The sequence below is a fragment of the Nelumbo lutea genome, chromosome 5 (genome assembly GCF_056320005.1).
Source record: "Nelumbo lutea isolate HS-2025 chromosome 5, American lotus-T2T, whole genome shotgun sequence".
NCBI classification, from domain to species: domain Eukaryota; kingdom Viridiplantae; phylum Streptophyta; class Magnoliopsida; order Proteales; family Nelumbonaceae; genus Nelumbo; species Nelumbo lutea.
The window spans coordinates 78424036-78442857 of record NC_142688.1 but is presented as its reverse complement, the minus strand read 5'-3'; the positions used below and the strand labels follow the sequence as shown (position 1 = coordinate 78442857).

The following is an 18822-nucleotide window of genomic DNA, read 5'->3' as shown; positions in this document are numbered from 1 at the left end:
GAAGCTTATTTTATTTCCAATTGCATGACTGTCTGTCATTAGGCATCATGATCATAAATAAAGGTTGATATTTGGTTGTGTCCCTTGAGGGGTGAGCCTTGGCGCAATGGTTGCGTTGTTGGTTGTTCCATTGCGACCTGGGTTCAAATCTTGGAAACATCCTCTTTGTAAGTACAGGGGTAAGGCTGCGTACATCTATCCCTCCCCAGACCCCGCATTGGTGGGAGCCTTGTGTACTGGGCTGCCCTTTATTTTTTCTTTATTTTATTTGGTTGTGTCCCTTCTGAATCTGCATAAATTTATTTGCTTTCTTTTTAACAGCCTATTTTGTAGGGTGATAGTTGGTTTGTATATTCTTGCTGTTGCAGGCTGCTGATACAGATATATCAGCCTTGGTTGAAATTGAAAAGAACAGCCGCCATCGCTTTGAGTTCTTCATGGGCCTAGTTGGGGATCAGCCTATTTGTGCTCGAACAGCCTGGGCCTATGGGAAATCTGGTGGTAGTATCTCACATGCATTATCGGTTTACAGTTGTCAACTTCGTCAACCAAATCAGGCATGCATTTAAGCTGATTTACACCTTAACATATGGCACCTAATTGTGCAGGAATTCAAGTGACTGACTAAAGAAATCAATTGACAGGTCAAGATAATTTTTGATTTTCTTAAAAATGGCTTCCAAGAAATCAGCAATTCTTTGGATTTATCATTCAGCGATGATTCTGTTGCTGATGAGAAGATACCATTCCTAGCTTGTCTAGCCAGTATTTTGAAAGAGAAGTCATTTTTCCCTTATGAGCCACCGGCTGGAAGCACTGGATTTCGTAATCTTATTGCAAACTTTATGAGAATATATCATCATATTCCACTTAATAATGATGTAAATAAACCTTCTCTCTTTTTTTTCTTCTGTTTTATGTATGTTCTTTATTTTTGTTTTTTTGTTTTGATAAGTAAGTATAAACAATTTCATTAAAAGGAAAAGGCATGACTTACGTTCTTTATCTGTGCTGTGTTTGTTTTTTCTTGTTTGCATGTGCATATTTAGTAGGTCTAAGTGACTGTTGTATTTGATTTTCTATTAATGTAGTGGTTGTTGCAGCTTGTAACAACTTTCTGTTTATAGTTCTAGATGCTTTTATGGCTTCTGGTCTTTTTTTTTTATTTTTCTGATTTAACTGTAAAATTTCTACTGTAAACCCATAGAGAAAAATTATAACAGGAAGAAGATGCAAGAAGACAGATTTAATGCGGTTTGGCTTGGCAGCCTACATCTATTGGGAACTGCAAAATATTCTACCTTCAAAAATTGAAAAACATAATGAAACTATCCTTCCAACATAAGATGCAAAGAGACAATAGATATGAGGGAAATGCTTGACTAAAATTGAAACATGTTAACTCAGTGGCTTCAGCAGTTCGAACCAGAAGAAGAAGAAGAAGAAGAAGAAGAAGAAGAAGAAGAAGAAGAAGAAGAAGAAGAAGAAGAAAAGGAACAGTCGAATCTGATAGCCTAAACCCTATCAGTTGACCCTAATATGAATTAGCCTCTAATTAGTTGTACAAAGACTAAACTGCCCCCCACTTAAGTATGGGACAAGAAGTCTCTATTAAAACTGCCACATAAGCATATAACTTAATAGAAATAAAATGACTAATCTACCCTTATTCGGCTAGGTCTAACACTTCCCCTCAAGCTGGAGAATATATGTTATATAATCCCAGCTTGTTACATATATAGTTCACTCTCCCTGAGCTTAAGCCTTTTGTAAACAAATCTTCCCATTGATCACCTGAGCCCACATGTTCTGTGCTTATCTCTCCAATAAGGACCTTCTCCCTCACAAAGTGGCAATCAATCTCTATGTTCTTTGTTCTCTCATGAAAAACAGGGTTTGATGAGATGTGGAGTGCAACTTGATTGTCATAGTACAATTTCATAGGTATATCCATGGAGAACCCGATTTCTTGTAGGAAATTCCGCAGCCATACTAGTTCACATGTAGTGTGTGCCATGGCTCTGTATTTGGCTTCAGCACTGCTCTTTGCCACAACCGTCTGCTTCTTACTCTTCCATGTCACATGATTTCCTCCAAGAAATGTGCAGTAACTTGTAGTAGATCTTTTATTGGATACAGAGCCTACCCAATCTGCATCTGTATACCCAATTACCTCAAGTCTTCCTCCCGATTTGTACAATAAACCACGGCTTAGATCTCCCTTTAGGTACCTTACAATTCTAAGAACTGCATCCCAGTGAGGTATCTGAGGGTTTTTCATAAATTGGCTCACCACAATGACCGCAAAGGAGATGTCTGGTCTCGTGATAGTCAAATAGTTAAGCTTCCCCACTAGCCGTCTATACTTTCCAGGATCATCAAATATTTCCCCTGTATCACTGCTCAACTTAGCATTTGGCTCCATTGGAGTTTCAACCGGTTTTGCACCTAACAATCCTGTTTCATCCAGCAGATCAAGAACATATTTTCTTTGGCACAGGTTTACACCTTATCTTGATCTAGCAACTTCTATACCCAAGAAATACTTCTATGTCCCAAGGTCTTTTGTTTGAAAATGATTTTGCCGAAAGACCTTTAGTTTATTGATCCCCAGTTTGTCACTACCAGTTATGATAATATCATCCACATAGACCACTAATAAAATCTTTCCGACTTCTGAATCATAGCTGAACACCGAGTGGTCAACCTAGCATTGTTTCATTCCAAAATTCTTCACCACTTCACTAAACTTCTCAAACCAATCACGAGGAGATTGTTTCAACCCATAAATTGCCTATTTCAATCTGCACACCTTACCATCAGTAGAAATCACTAATTTCAGATTTAGTCGAGTTTTTTGTGAAATGAAAGAGGGGGAAGATGAAGATTTCAGCAGTAGAGAAGAAAGGAGAAGAAGAAAAGAGTAGGATGTCAACCAGGATTGTAAAAATTAACCCTAACCGCCTACCTCTCATTATATTTATACTTAACTTAAAGGATGAGATATTACAAGGATGCCCTTAGTAGGGCAGCTACTAATATAGCTGAATAGTCACAACTTAAAAAAAAAACATAAACTAATGGGCCTAAAGCCCAACAACTTCCTAACTAAATAAAAAACAACTCGGACAAACTCAACATTCCGCCTCAAGTTGGGAGTAAATGTCACACATTCCCAACTTGCATAGATCATGCTCCAACTTGTTCTTTGCAACACCTTTTGTGAGAACATCAGCGAGCTGCAGATCAGAAGCAATGTATGGAAGACAAACTTCTCCAGAAGTTACCATTTCTCTTATAAAATGTCTATCCACTTCAATGTGCGTAGTTCGGTCTTGCTGGACTAGGTTATGGGCAATGTTAATTGCTGCCTGGTTATCACAGTATAGCATCATAGGTTTTTCTACCTGTACATCAATTTCTTCTAACAAGGAACGGATCCAGAGAAGTTCTAAAACTCCATGTGCCATGGCCCTGTATTCAACTTCAGCACTTGATCTTGCCACCACTGTTTGTTTCTTACTCTTCCATGAGACAAGGTTACCCCCAACAAGGGTGCACACTCCTGAAGTTGATCTCCTGTCATCAAGGCGTCCTGCCCAATCTGTATCTGTATAAGCCTTTAGTTTCAATTGTCCATGATCAGTAAACAATATGCTTTTGCCCGGGTGTCCCTTCAGATAAGCAAGAATCCTATCAACTGCCTCCCAATGTTGAACTTGTGGAGCGTGCATGTATTGACTTACTACACTTATTGCATAGGAAATGTCTGTCTTGTCATACACAAGTATAGCAGCCGACCCACAAGTCTTTGATTTCTTCCAATGCCCTTTACTAGTTCACCTTCTGATGCATTGATTTTATGGTTCTGATCAATAGGGGTGCTGATTGCGTTTGTTCCAAGTTTCCCTATCTCTTGAAGAAGATCCAAGACATATTTCCTTTGAGAGATAAAAATTCCATGTTTCGATTTTGCAACTTCAATGCCTAAGAAGTATCTCAGTTTTCCAAGATCCTTAATTTCAAATTCTTTATGTAGGTTCCTTTTCAGACCATCAATCTCACTCAGATAATTCCCGGTGACAACAATATCATCCACATAAACAATTAGGACTGACACCAAAGATCCCCTTCGCTTCACAAACAAGGTGTGATCAGATTGAGTCTGAGTGTAGCCAAAAGCAATCAAGGCCTTTCTGAATTTATTAAACCATGCTCTGGGAGATTGTTTCAAGCCATAAAGTGACTTCTTAACCTGCATACCTTTCCCTTTTCAGTATCATTGTAAAAGCCAGCAGGAAGATCCATATACACTTATTCTTGCAGATCCCCATTTAGGAAAGCATTCTTCACATCAAGTTGAAACGAGGGCCAAGAGTATGAGGTAGCAAGAGAAAGAAATATCCGAATAGAGGTCATCTTTGCAACTGGTGCAAAGGTCTCTAAGTAATCAATGCCATAGGTCTGTGTGTACCCTTTTGCAACAAGTCTTGCCTTGTACCTTTCTATACTTCCATCTGCCTTATATTTTACTGTGTAAACCCATCTGCATCCAATTGTCTCCTTGCCTTTTGGTAGATCCACAATGTTCCATATCTGATTCTTAATCAAATCTGCCATCTCTTCCTGCATAGCTGTCTTCCACTCAGGTTTGGAGAGAGCCTCACTAACACCCTTGGGTATAGACACTGAATCAAGAGAGGAAAGAAAAGCACGGTAGGAAGGAGAAAGTCCACTGTAGGATAAGTACTGTGAAATACAATGAGTAGTACACTTTCTCTTCCCTTTTCTGAGAGCAATAGGGAGATCAAGGTTATCTGTAATAGTGTTAGTAGAATCAATGGGAACTGAAACAGTAGCGGGACCAAGAGGAATACTTGAGTCCATGTCAGCCGAATCTGGAGTCTCCAAGGAATCGACAGGAAGTGATGTGAGTTCTGCTGTAGTGGAATCAACCTCCTTGTGAAGTCTCTGTCGTAAGTAATGCCGAGAAGCAAAACACAAAGGAGGTGGCAAGGTAGGTGACACAAGGTGGTGGTCAAGCATAGGAGTAAACAAAGGGGCTGGAACTTGGAGAGGAATAGACTGCTGACTCACTTCCCCAAAGCACTCCCCCTGAGAAGGATTCTTTGGGAAGAAGTACGTGGATTCAAAAAAGGTGACATCCATGGTAACATACTAGCTCCTAGAGACTGGATCATAGCTACAGTACCCTTTCTGATTCTCTGCATATCCAAGGAAGACACACTTCTTTGCCTTGGGGTCAAGCTTCGAGCGGTGAGGACCAAGGATATGTGCAAAGCAGACACACCCAAACACCTTGAGAGGAATACGAAACATCTCCCCTTGAGGAAAAAAGAGACTGAATGGGGTGCTGAATCCAAGTAATACGAGAGGGCACCCTGTTAATCAGGTATACTACTGTGAGAATTGCATCACCCCAAAACCGAACTAGAACTGTAGATGTGATCATCATGCTTCTTGCAATCTCAAGAATGTGTCTGTTCTTCCTTTCTACAACACCATTCTACTGTGAACTGTAGGGATAACTGCTCTGATGGACAACACCATATTCTAACAGATATGAGGCAAGGTGTCTTTCAAAATATTCCCTGGCATTGTCGGATCTGAACACCTTTATTCTTGTTCCAAACTGTGTTTGTACCATCTGATGAAATTGCTTCACCAAGGATGGTACTTCATCGTGGGATCTCATAAGGTAAATCCAAGAGTATCATGAGAAATCATCCGCAAATAAGAGAAAATATCGATAGCCTCCCGTAGAAGGAACATGGTAAGGGCCCCACACATCCGAATGAATAACATCAAAAGAAGAAGAACATCTTTTATTACTAGGTTTAAATGAATGTCTACAATGCTTTCCAAGTTGACAACCTTCACACTCCAGACTTGACAAACTAATAGACTCAAAAAGTTTTGGAAACAAAAAACTCAAAGAAGAAAAGGGTAAGTGGCACAAACGATTATGCCAAAGCATAATTTGACGCACAGACCCTAGCTCACTATCCCTGTTGACATGATGACTTTGATGAGGAGGAAGTACATCCAGGAGGTAGATTCCATTCACTTCATGACTACTTCCAATCATCCTATTTGAATCCAGATCCTGTAAAATACAATGACCAGGAGAAAAAATTACTGAGCAGTTCAGGTTCTTAGTCAAACTACTAACAGATAACAAATTAGTGCTGAATCTGGGAACATGAAGGACAGAGAGTAGAGAAATAGAATCACTAATCTTGACAGATCCCTTCCCAGCAATAGGAACATGGTAAGTTGAAAAAATAGTAGAGCTCTGGGTCATGTGCTCTGAGGCTCCAAAATCTATAAATCCAATGAGGTCCCTCCTTACCTGAAGTAGAAACATAATTTGCAGTGACGTGTGAACTACCTGTGTGAGCAAAGAAAGTAGAGTGGACTCCACCAGTGCCACCTGTACCTTGCTGCCCGCTTGTGGCTGAACTGGAACTATCCAGTGCCACCTGTACCTTGCTGCCCGCTTGTGGCTGAACTGGAACTGGCTGTATCCCACTGGTTCAGAAGTAGCCCATACCTCTCAAGTTCAGCCCTTACTGTAGCAGTTGCAACAAACTCCAGAGCAATTGTAATAGGAGGGGCCAGAATGTCACCAGTAACTACCATGTGTGCATTTCCCTTCTTATTTTTCAATCTAGTCGGCACAAGATATGGGTGAAGCTTCTAGCAAGTATCTCTTGTGTGTTTAGGCTTCTTACAGTAGTCACAGATCAAATCTCTTTTATCTTCCTTCTTGATTTCATTGCTACCCCGATCTCCACTTTGTTTAGGTTTCACAGCACTTACCATGGCAGACTGATCAGGAATAAGATTTTTCATCATCACATCTCTCCTGCACTCCCCTGACACAAAGGCATATGCCTGGGAGAGAGTAACACTATCCTTGGAAAGAAGGTGCTGTCGTGCAATATCATGCTCAGGATTAAGGCCAGCAAGAAATTCAAACACCCTATACTTCTCTAGATGTTTCTGATAGGTAGCTGCATCCTTAATGGTTTCCCAAGCAAATGTCTCTAAATTGTCAATCTCCTGCCACAGGGTTTTAAGGGCTGAAAGATAGGCTGCAACAGGTCTATCTCCCTGTCTTGTAGAAATAATTTGATTTCTCAACTGATAAGCCCTAGCAACATTCTCCCTCTGTGAATAGGTTTCTATAACCCCATCCTGTATTTCCTTAGATGTATTTGCCCATAAAAAAATTTTACTTATATGGCGCAACATGGAATTACACAACCAAGTCATCACCATATAATTTTCCTGTACCCACCGGGAGTTGCTAGTTTCGTGTTTCACCTCTTCACCTGTGATATACCCTAATTTCCCATGAGTACCAATGGCCATCTTTGCAGATTGTGACCATTCTAAGTAATTTGTACCATCCAACCTAACTATAGTAATGGTTCCAACCCCGAAAGGGTCTCCAACACCTCCTCCCACTGGTCTCATTTCACTCCCGGTCTTATTTTCAATTCCGTGGCCCTCCATGTTTCTCAAAAAATGTAAAGAAAATAACTGAAATTTGCAACAAGATCAAACAAAACACTTTTTGGAACCAAAAACACCTTTCTGGTGTCCTAGACTTTCTTCCCACAAAAGATTCCTTTTTTGTGGGACTAGAGAAAAGAGAGAAGGGGCAGCTGCTTTCTCTAGAAGCCTCCAAATCAGGCAGGACTTGAATCGCTCCTTACAAAAAACTCCAAGGAACCCTAAAAAATTAGGGCGCTACTTCCTAGGTCAAAATTGAAGAGTCCAACAGAAACAAAACTCTTCCCCTTTCTCTAGTTTTTCCTGATTTTGATGAGAAACCCTAGACCAGCTACAGGGCACATAGATCCACCAAAATAATCCAAAAAATGGGCTTACCTAAGAGCTTCGATCCGCCTCTTAAATCACCATGTAGTCGGCCAATCTAGGGCTGCATGAGAGAACAACTTCAAGGAACCTTTGACCCGCTCTGATACCAAGTAGAAATCCCTAATTGCAGATTTAGTCGAGTTTCTTGTGAAAGGAAAGAGGGGGAAGATGAAGATTTGAGCAATAGAGAAGAAAGGAGAAGAAGAAAAGAGTAGGAAGTCAACCAGGATTGTAAAAATTAACCCTAGCCGCCTACCTCTCATTATATTTATACTTAAAGGATGAGATATTACAAGGATGCCCTTAGTAGGGCGGCTACTAATATAGCTGAACAATCACAACTTAAAAAAAAAAATCGGCTACTAATATAGCTGAACAATCACAAATTAAAAAAAAAACATAAACTAATGGACCTAAAGCCCAACAACTTCCTAACTAAATAAAAAACAACTCGGACCAACTCAACACCATCCTCCCCTTGAGCAACAAACCCAAGTGGTTGCTCCATATATACCTCCTCCATAAGGTCACCATGAAGGAAGGCATTTTTAATGTCAAGTTGAAACAAGGGCCAATCATACATAACTGCCAGGGAAATTAAGACACGGACAGAGCCAATCTTAGCCACTAGAGAGAAGGTCTCCATATAGTCCATCCCATACAACTGTGAATAACCTTAGCAACAAGTCTGACCTTCAGACGCTCCACACTACCATCTGGCAAGTATTTAACAGTATACACCCATTTAGAACCCACAACATGTTTACCGGGAGGAAGAGTAGTGAGCTCCCCCGTTTGAGTATGCTGAAGGGTGGAGAGTTCCTCCTCCATTGCCTGCTGCCACCCAAGTGAGCTAAGAGCCTCTTGGACATTCTTAGGTATAGAAATAGATGACAACAGTGAAACAAACTGGCGATGTGAAGCGGAAAGGCGAGAGACTGAAACAAAATTGGAAATGGGATGGAGGGTACAACTACATTTACCTTTCCATAAAACAATGGGAAGATCATGTCCTGAAGGTTCTGGGACAGGAGCAACAACAGGATCCGTAGACAAGGTAGAATCTGGAGGAGGAACCGGTGTCTGCCGATGAGTATACATGTGCCGGATCGGCGGTCGTTCAGTAGGGATCTGCACTGGAGGAGGTGAAGGGTCAACCCCAACTAGAACAACCAAAACGGGATTACGGACTGAAAGAGGAAGAGGAAGCAAAGGTGGAGACACTGATGCTTTAGGTCCCGAGAAGAAGGGGACAGACTCAAAAAAGGTGACATCAGGACAGGCATAGCATTTCTGAGTAATGGGATTGTAAAACTTATACCCTTTTTGAGTCCGAGAGTAGCCAAGAAAGACGCACTAAATAGAGCGTGCATCCAGCTTGTCTATCCCAGGACTCAGATTGTGAACAAAGTACACACAGCCAAAGATGCAGGGTGTTAATGGCAAGGGAGACAAGGTTGGGAACAAAATAGAAAAGGGAGACCGACCATTAATAATGAAGGAGGGCACCCGATTAATAAGGAAACACGCAGTAAGTACAACATCACTCCAAAGTCGTTTAAGAACACTCATATGATGAAGAATAGACTGAGTAGTTTCAAGGAGATGATAGTTCTTTCGTTCAACCACCCCATTTTGTTGAGGAGTGGATGCACATGAAGTTTGATGAATGATTTCATGCTGTTCTAAATACTGTTGAAAGGAAGTAAGAAAGTATTTACAACCGCCATCTGAACGAAGAACTTTGATTGGAACACCAAATTGTATATGTATTTCAGCATGGAATTTTTGAAAAATGGAAAATAATTCAATCCTATCTTTCATTAAATAAATCTATGTCATCCTTGAACAGTCATCAATAAAAGTGACAAAATACTTGTAACTATTATAAGACACTATTTTAATCGGACCCCAAACATCTGAATAAACCAAAGCAAAGGGACTCAACATACGATTATCAACTCTAGGGCTGAAGGAAACTCGGCGATGTTTCCCATACTGACACGACTCACATTGTAAAGATAACAAATGACTCAAAGAGGGAACCAATATCTTGAGTGCCTTGAGAGATAGATGTCCCAGTCGACAATGCCACTGTAGAGGAGTGAGTGAAGTCTGAAGTGCAACTGACGATCCACCACCGTCAAGGTAATACAATCCACCAGCCTCATGCCCCCCACCAATCTTCTTCCTCGTCTTGAGATCTTGAAAAATACAAAAGGAAGGGAAAAATGTAATAGAGCAATTAAGAGTCTTGGTTAATTTACTAAGAGATATAAGATTGAATGGAAACTTAGGGACATATAGAACAAATGATAAAGAAAGAGAAGCCGTGTCAACATTACCAACACCACAGATTGGAGAAGAGGAACCATTGGCAAGAGTAACAGTTTGAGATGTGGAAGTTTCAGAGAGAGAAAAGAACACAACTGGAGTCCTGGTCATGTGATCAGAGGCTTAGAGTCAATAATCCAGGGAGAGGGTTTGGATGTCAGACAAGTTATACTTGAGTGGGCAAGGGTGGCTGTAGTATGCTGTGAAGTAGTTTAAAGGAACCTCTCATACTCATCGCGTGGTACACTCACCATCTCCTTCTCGGAAACAGATGTAGATGTGGAAGGTGTTAGATTTGCCTATTGGTTATCACTGACATCAATCCCACCATCTACTGCATGATTAGCCCATGTAGAAGGAGGGCCATGGAGATCATAACAGAAATTCACTGAATGTCCGTCTCTGCCACAATGGGTACACTTCCTTGTAGAGTTACTTTTTCCTTTACCACGGCCTCCCCTTGAGTCATGACCACCACCATGGCCAAATACGGAACCACCACGACCTCCTCGGGAGGCACATCCTCCCCCTCTAGTACCACGCCCACCTCATCTGGCTATCACAAATGCTGATCTGTCAGATTGTGCGGGATTCTCTGTAGATCCCAAAGAAATCCTACAAAGCCGTGCAAAAATTTCCTCAAATGTAGGAAGAGTAGAGCCTCTCAATATTTGGGCCCTAACTGGTTTATATTCTGATTTCAACCCCACTAAGAACCTAGTGACATCTAGTTGTTCCCTCTGTTGTTGTTGAACCTTAACATCTGGAGTGAGGGGATGATAGACATTGAGTTCATTTATGAGGTTCTTCATACTGGCACAGTACTCTTCTAGGGTTTTATTCCCTTGCTGCAGATCAAAATACTCCTGATAGGGCTGATATACCCTTGTAGTATTATCCTGCCCAGAATAAAGCTTCTTGGCATATTTCCATATGTCCTTAATTGTATCTTAGAACATAAAGTTGGCACTTATTTTGCATTCCATACTATTGCATAACCATGTCATGATTTGGGCATCTTCCTGTTCCCAGTCATCAAACCCTGGAGAGTTAGCTGATGGTTTATCTTCCTTCACGTGTTTCACTTTCCTCTTTGCCTTGAGGAAAACTTCCACTGACTTGGCCCATGGCAGATAATTCTCACCATTAAGTTTAATGGAGGTCATCTGCACACCCAAATAATCGGAGGGGATCATTACACTCGGTTTCTGATCATTAGAATCATCTCCCGTTGCTGCCATTATATCTCCCCCACTGCTATCTCTAATGCTGAACTCTTAGTCACCAACCAAATACTACAGCAGCCAAGACAACACTACAGCAGTCTCTATACTCAGGTGATAGGTTCACAACAAGTCACAATCAGTCACCACTGTGCACAAACTACCATTCAGATTAAGAACAAAAGGTAAACCAACATTCAGACAACACCAACAGGGCAGAAAATTGATGTAGGCAATGCGGCCATTCCTTCCAGCCAAAAAAAAAAAACAACTTTTGTTCTTGCTCACACCACTACTGATTACACAGAACCATAAATCACCACTACAGTAATTCAGCAATTTACTAACCACATACAAACCCTCTTGAGGCTGCTCAATAAAGGGTGAGCATCAAAAGTATCACCACACAATCATCTCTGTCCCACATGGTACAGGTCTGTCTGACCCTTTTAAAGGTCACTACCAGTCCAAAGACATCAACTACAACCAATACACCCTTACACCATTCGGTCACTGTAAACACAGCCTGTTCTTGGGCCTTTTGCGGGTTAAGAACCAAGGCTACAAATAACCTAGTTCTTTAAGTTCTGATCAGTCCGAGTAGATTTTTGAGGGTTTTCCAATCTAGAAACACCAACAACACAAAAAAAAAAAATGATAATCAACCTTGATGGAGAGCTTCGGTTGACCATCCACTTATTTCTGGAGTTATTCTCTTGAAAGGCAATCAAGTTCTGAGCAGAGAAAGAGAGGCCGAAGTGTTCTCAGACCTAGGTCGAGTCTGTGTTCTCCATTTGCAGTAAGCATCAAAAGTGTCACCACACAATCATCCCTGTCCCACATGGTACAGGTCTGTCTGACCCTTTTAAAGGTCACTACCAGTCCAAAGACATCAACTACAACCACTACACCCTTACACCATTCGGTCACTGTAAACACAGCCTGTTCTTGGGCCTTTTGCGGGTTAAGAACCAAGGCTACAAATAACATAGTTCTTTAAGTTCTGATCAGTCCGAGCAGATTTTTGAGGGTTTTCCAACCCAGAAACACCAACAACATAAAAAAAAGGATAATCAACCTTGATGGAGAGCTTCAGTCGACCATCCACTTATTTCTGGAGTTATTCTCTTGAAAGGCAATCAACTTCTGAGCGAGAAAGAGAGGCCGAAGTGTTCTCAGACCTAGGTCGAGTCTGTGTTCTCCATTTGCAGTCCAGAGGAGAAAAGAAGTCATGAACAGAAAGGAGCAGCAGTCACGAGCAGAGATTTAAAGAGCAACGTCCTGCTCTGATACCATGTTATCTCAGTGGCTTCAGCACTTCGAACCAGAGGAAGAAGAAGAAGAAGAAGAAGAAGAAGAAGAAGAAGAAGAGGAAAAGACGAATCTGATAGCCTAAACCCTATCAGTTGACCCTAATATGAATTAGCCTCTAATTAGTTGTACAAAGACTAAACTTTCCCCCACTTAAGTATGGGACAGGAAGTCTCTATTAAAACTGCCACATAAACACATAACTTAACAGAAATAAAATGACTAATCTACCCTTATTCGGCTAGCTCTAACAAAACACATTCAACAACCTATACCACTCAAAACACACATTTCAACCTAAATTGAGAAACCTTAGATGTCATACTCCATGAATTTACTGAAATGACCCAAATACTATAAGACTGATTATTTTGACCAAATAACGTACCCAGATCCATAAGCCAAAACCAAACCATATCTTGTTCCAACTGCATGAACCAGGTGGTAATCCTTCTGGTATGTGGGAAATGGTGGCTGGAGGATAGGGGAAAGAGTTGAAGGATTGTAGTTGATGAGCTGTTGAAGAGCGGGTTGTGGATTTAGAATCGTTTGATATCGATGGAGGTGTTGCTGCCCATTTGTAATGATTAGTTCACTTTAATCAAATTCATTTTCTTGAGGAAATTTTAATTTGAGGGATTCCAATAGATGACATATTGACAGTGATATACCATCTATCCTTGGATTTGTTGATATGCTAAACTATAGGTTGGGGGTACAACTGGGTCAAGATGCTGATCTTAGGAGGGGAATGACCTTATGTTGCAGTTAGTGCTGTTATTTTGCAGGTAGTCTCTAATGAGACTGTCTAAATTAGTGCTGTGGTCTTCTGAGCTGATTGGTTCAAGATTTGTATGTGGTCAAAGCTACCATCACTTTCAAGGCAGGACTAAAGGGTGGTATAAGGGTATGCCTCTGTTTAAATTTTGTGCAGTGTACAATTCAAATAATTTGATACTTCATTTATTGATCTGCTTTTGTTGTAAAACATGTAGTGACTTTTCTCCTTCCACAAACTCCAACAGACTGAGGGGAGGACTTTATTTTTTGGCATTGAGACTGAAGAAAGGACTAGGTTCCAAAATATATGCTCTCTTGGGCTGAAACCCTTGCTACCCCTCATGAGAGAAGGGGTATGTTCAATAGGTGAGAGACAAATTCCAACTCTAAACTGCCTACTATTAAATAATAGAAAGGCGTTTGATGGTCTTTCAGATAGACTCTGGAAGGCTCAGCCAAGCCCAGATTCAAGTTTGTCTTTTCTCAACAAGGTAGCAGGTGTAGGCATCATGCTACATTGACCATCCTTTGCAATAGTGTGACAGTTGCCTTTTTAGATAATTTGAGGATATAATATGAGGTCCTAAATTTGCTATTCATGAGGAGTTGCATGGATAGGGAAGAGGAGCAATGTCACTGATTGAGTTTACAGGGTATGGTGTGGTACTGGAAAGATGAAGTCCAATTTTTTGCTCCATGGTTATAATTCAGGTAATGTGTTGAAAGTATACTACAAGTAGGAGGTTGGTTGGTGTAGTTATGATGGTGAATACCAAGTAAAATTGGTAAAATCTTTGGAATCCTATCTGGAAGGTGAAGAGTTTGCAGAGTCTATTTTAGGCAGCTGGAAGAGAGAGATAGAGAGATCTTATCAGCTAAGGAGTTCTGCTTAGTTACTGAGAATCTGATGGTTGTTAAAGAATGTGAAATCTGCTCCTAAAGAGAAGATGGATTTATTAAGGCGGAAGGTGGTTGATGGTAAACCTTAAAGATAGAAAGGAGGGTAGTGTACACTGTAAACCAGATGAAGAGTGATGTTTTGTAGAGTTGTTTTTTGATCAATAACAGTAAATAATAAGTGGTTTACACAAGAGATGTCAGAGGGGACGTAACCTTTCTTAACTCTCCTCACCAAAGAAAACAAAATACAGATCACTATTGTGCCCAAAAGCTTTGATTCCTTCCCACCCCTTGTTTTGCTAGAACATCAGCAAAAGCATTTGCAGTTCTTTTAACCCAACAAGCCTTCACCTCCATATCCTGAGTTAGCCACTTGTTTTTTTTTCTTTTCACCGTTGAATATCCATAAACCACTTCCCTCCTTTTGCAACCAATTCATTACCAGCTTTGAATCACCTTCTATAATCATATTTTTCACATTCATATCCTTTTGACTTTTGCACTCCCTCCATCACAGCCAGAGTCTCAGATCTTAATGAGTCATCTACACCAATTGGACCAGAAAATAGTCCAATAACTTTGCTTTCCTTATTCCTGAACACCCCACCAATACCAGAAGGGCCTGGGTTCCCTGCACGACTTCCATCAGAATTTAGTTTAATAAAATCATTACCTAGTGGAGACCATAAAGGCCTCATTTCAACCTGATGTGATTCACTTCATAATATCAACCAAAGAAAAATCAGCAAATAGCTCCAAAGTTTTCACCCAATGAATCACTCTAATCAGGAGGGTATCAATGATTATCTCTTTGCTTCTTTCCTTCTCTGAAAATATTCTGGAGTTTCATTCTTCCCACATAGTCCAACACATTGCAGTGCTTGTACATCTGCACTACACTCTCCCTCTTTTCATAGGTCATCTAAAGAAGGTAGAGTAAACAGGCTTTGCACATTAGATGGGGGAATCGACCTACAACCAAATGGAGAGAAAAACTATTCCCAAACAGTTCTAACAAATAGACAGGAGATTAATAAGTGAAAGCAATTTTCTCCATTAGCCTTACAAAGAGTACAACAATTCGGAGATAACCACCACTTAGTTCTTTTTAATTGGAGTAGATAGCAAGTATTAACTCTTTCCAGGAAGGTCTCCCAACAAAATCCTCCAATCCTTGGAGGAATAGGTTTACACCCAACCTCCTTAATAGGAAGGACAACCCAAACTATTTAAAAGTTTGTTTAAAGCCTCGAAGAACAAGGCACTAGAGGAGGATAAAGTCCAATTATGACTATCAGAGCAAGAAGGATCCACAAAAACCCCTTCAAGGACTTGAAGCAATTCCAAGACATCATTTAACTCTGAGTCCCTAACACCCCTTCGCAAACCCAGATCCCAATCAAAGCCACTTCTTGAGCTTGAGGGTACAAGAATGGTAGACACAAACTCATCTTTGTATCTTGAGAGGGTAAATACAAAAGGAAATTTATCTTTCAGGGAAAGGTTCCCCACTGTTGGAAAACGTGGGGTTATTGGTGCAGATCTATATTTGGTAGTTGTGTAAAAATAGAATTGTATATATTCCTAGGATTGTGGAAGGATTGATTTAGAAAGTTTTTCTTTCTATTTCTTTCTTTCTATTTTCTTTTCTTTCTATTTTTTTCTACTTTCTATTTTCTTTTCTTTCTATTCTTTTCTTCTTTCTATTTATTGCAGCAACTTACTATATAAATATGTCGATTGGCAATAGAATGAAATACATCAGTATTCTACCATTCCAAAACATCGTATCAGAGCTCTAGGTTTGTCAACCTTGAGATTTTTTTCGGCCTTCATTGCCAGTTTTTCGTGTCTTTCTCTTCTGGCCTTCAGTGTTGATCTGTAACCAGAAGTGTTTCTTTATTCTCCTTTATTCCGGCCAGTTCTTCCGTCCTTTATTCTCCTTTCCTGCTGGCCTTATTTTTCCTCCATTAACAATGTCCGACATGACTGCAACAAGTGCTCCCGTCCAAACCGTTGAAGGAGCAATAAATTCTCATCCTCACACTGGTGATTTGCAGAATATTCAGACAACATATAGATTGAATGGCCAGAACTACTTGAAGTGGTCACAACTAGTGCGTACCTATTTGAAGGGAAAAGGAAAAATTAGTGACCTTCTTGGAACAGGGCCAAAGTTGGGCGAGCCAAATTTTGATGCTTGGGACGAAGATGACTCCATGATTATGTCATGGTTGTGGAGTTCAATGACACCCGAGATCAGTGATACTTGTACGTTTCTTCCCTCTGCAAAGGCTATTTGGGATGCTGTCTGACAAACCTATTCCAAAGCCCATGACGCTGCTCGTGTCTATGAGGTCAAAGTGAAAACAGTGGCGGCCAAACAAGGGAGCAGAAGTGTTACAGAGTATGCAAATCTGCTACAAAATTTATGACATGAGCTTGATCATTATCGGGTTCTTGAGACAAAGTGCCCTGATGATGCTGTGATCTTGAAGAATTTAATTGAAAGAGATAGGGTGTATGATTTTTTGGTCGGACTGAATGCTGAATTTGATCAGGTCCGAATACAAATTCTTGGCAAAGAAGAAGTGCCTCTTTTGAGCAGAAAAGAAGAAGAAGAAGAAGAAGAAGAAGAAGAAGAAGAGAGAAGAGAGAAGAGGCTGCAGACTTAAGGCCTCAAAAGAACTGCTTCATGCGAGTGAAGCATTTATATTTATACTATACTTGCCGTACAACACAAAAGGACTACAAAATTACAAAAATACCCCTACGGGCACTAAACATGCGTACAATACATATAATACACCTATCAACATTCCCCCTCAAGTTGGAGCATAGATATCAATCATGCCCAACTTGTCACAGAGATCTTGGTGTCTGGAATGATTTAGCCCTTTTGTAAAGATGTCTGTTAGTTGGTCTTTAGAGCTGATGTATGGAGTGCATACTTCGCTTGTGATTATTTTCTCTCTGATAAAGTGCTTGTCAACTTCAATGTGCTTTGTTCTATCATGTAGTACCGGGTTGGCAGCGATACTTATAGCTGCCTTGTTGTCACAGAGAAGAGTCATGGGTTTTTCAATTGGAAAACCCAACTCTCCCAATAGATTCTTTATCCACATTACCATCGGCTACTCCGTGTGCCATTGCACGGTACTCAGCTTCAGCACTGGATCTAGCTACTACGGTTTGCTTCTTACTCCTCCAAGTAACAAGGTTCCCTCCAACAAAGGTGCAGTAACCACTAGTTGACCTTCTGTCACTTTGAGATCCAGCCCAATCCGCATCTGTGTAAATTTCAACTCTCAAATGTCCATGTTTTTGGAATAGTAACCCAGCACCCGGGAACTTCTTAAGATACCGTAGTATTCTCTCCACTGCTTCAAGATGAGTGGACCTAGGTGCATGCATGAACTGGCTGAGGACACCAACAACATATGCTATGTCTGGACGAGTCATAGAGAGGTACAATAATCTTCTTACAAGCCTCTGAAATTTCTTCACATCTTTAAGAGGTTCACCTTGGCTGTCACTTAACTTATGGTTGGGATCAATGGGAGAGTCAGCTGGTTTAACCCCAATCTTTCCAGTGTCCTTAAGCAAGTCTAGGACATATTTCCTTTGGGAGATGAAGATACCCTTTTTTGATTGAGCAACCTCAATTCCAAGGAAGTATTTGGCGGGTCCTAGATCTTTCACTTCGAACTGAGCGGCAAGGAAGCCCTTCAAACTTTGAATTTCATCCTCCCAGTCACCAGTAACAATTATGTCATCCACTTATACTATTAGGGCAGCCATTTTACCTTCTACCCTTTTTACAAACAGTGTGTGATCTGACTGACATTGCTTGTATCCCCTCTGCTGAACCGTAGTATGAAATCTGCTAAACCAAGCTCTTGGTGATTGCTTCAGCCCATATAAAGACTTGTTTAATTTGCACACTTTCTGTTCACTTCCTTGAGCCAAAAAACCGGGGGGTTGAACCATATAAACTTCCTCTTCAAGGTCACCATTCAAGAAGGCATTCTTGATGTCGAGCTGATGTAGATCCCAATTCAGATTTGCAGCAAAAGAGAAAAGTACTCTAATAGAGTTCATTTTGGCAACAGGGGCAAAGGTTTCTGCATAATCAACTCCATATACTTGAATAAAACCCTTTTCCACTAAACGAGCTTTATACCTCTGCACAGTTCCATCAGCCCCATGCTTAACAGTGAACACCCATTTACATCCAACTGGAACCTTACCCTTAGGGAGATCAATAAGTTCCCACGTGCCATTCTTATGAAGAGCATCAATTTATTCCTTCATGGAATTTGTCCATTCTGGTACTGAGAGAGCTTCTGCCACATTCTTGGGA

The 18822-nt window shown here is 40.6% G+C and overlaps 1 protein-coding gene across 1 annotated transcript in view; it reads left to right on the top strand.

Moving 5' to 3' along the window:
- The window catches only part of MMT (methionine S-methyltransferase), a 120576-nt gene that overhangs the window by 3779 nt on the left and 97975 nt on the right, over window positions 1–18822 (top strand). Inside the window, exons 6-7 of the mRNA XM_088947708.1 lie at window positions 369–557; window positions 645–881. Of these exons, the coding sequence (XP_088803834.1) occupies window positions 369–557; window positions 645–881 (426 nt within the window). The remainder of the gene's footprint in view (window positions 1–368; window positions 558–644; window positions 882–18822) is intronic.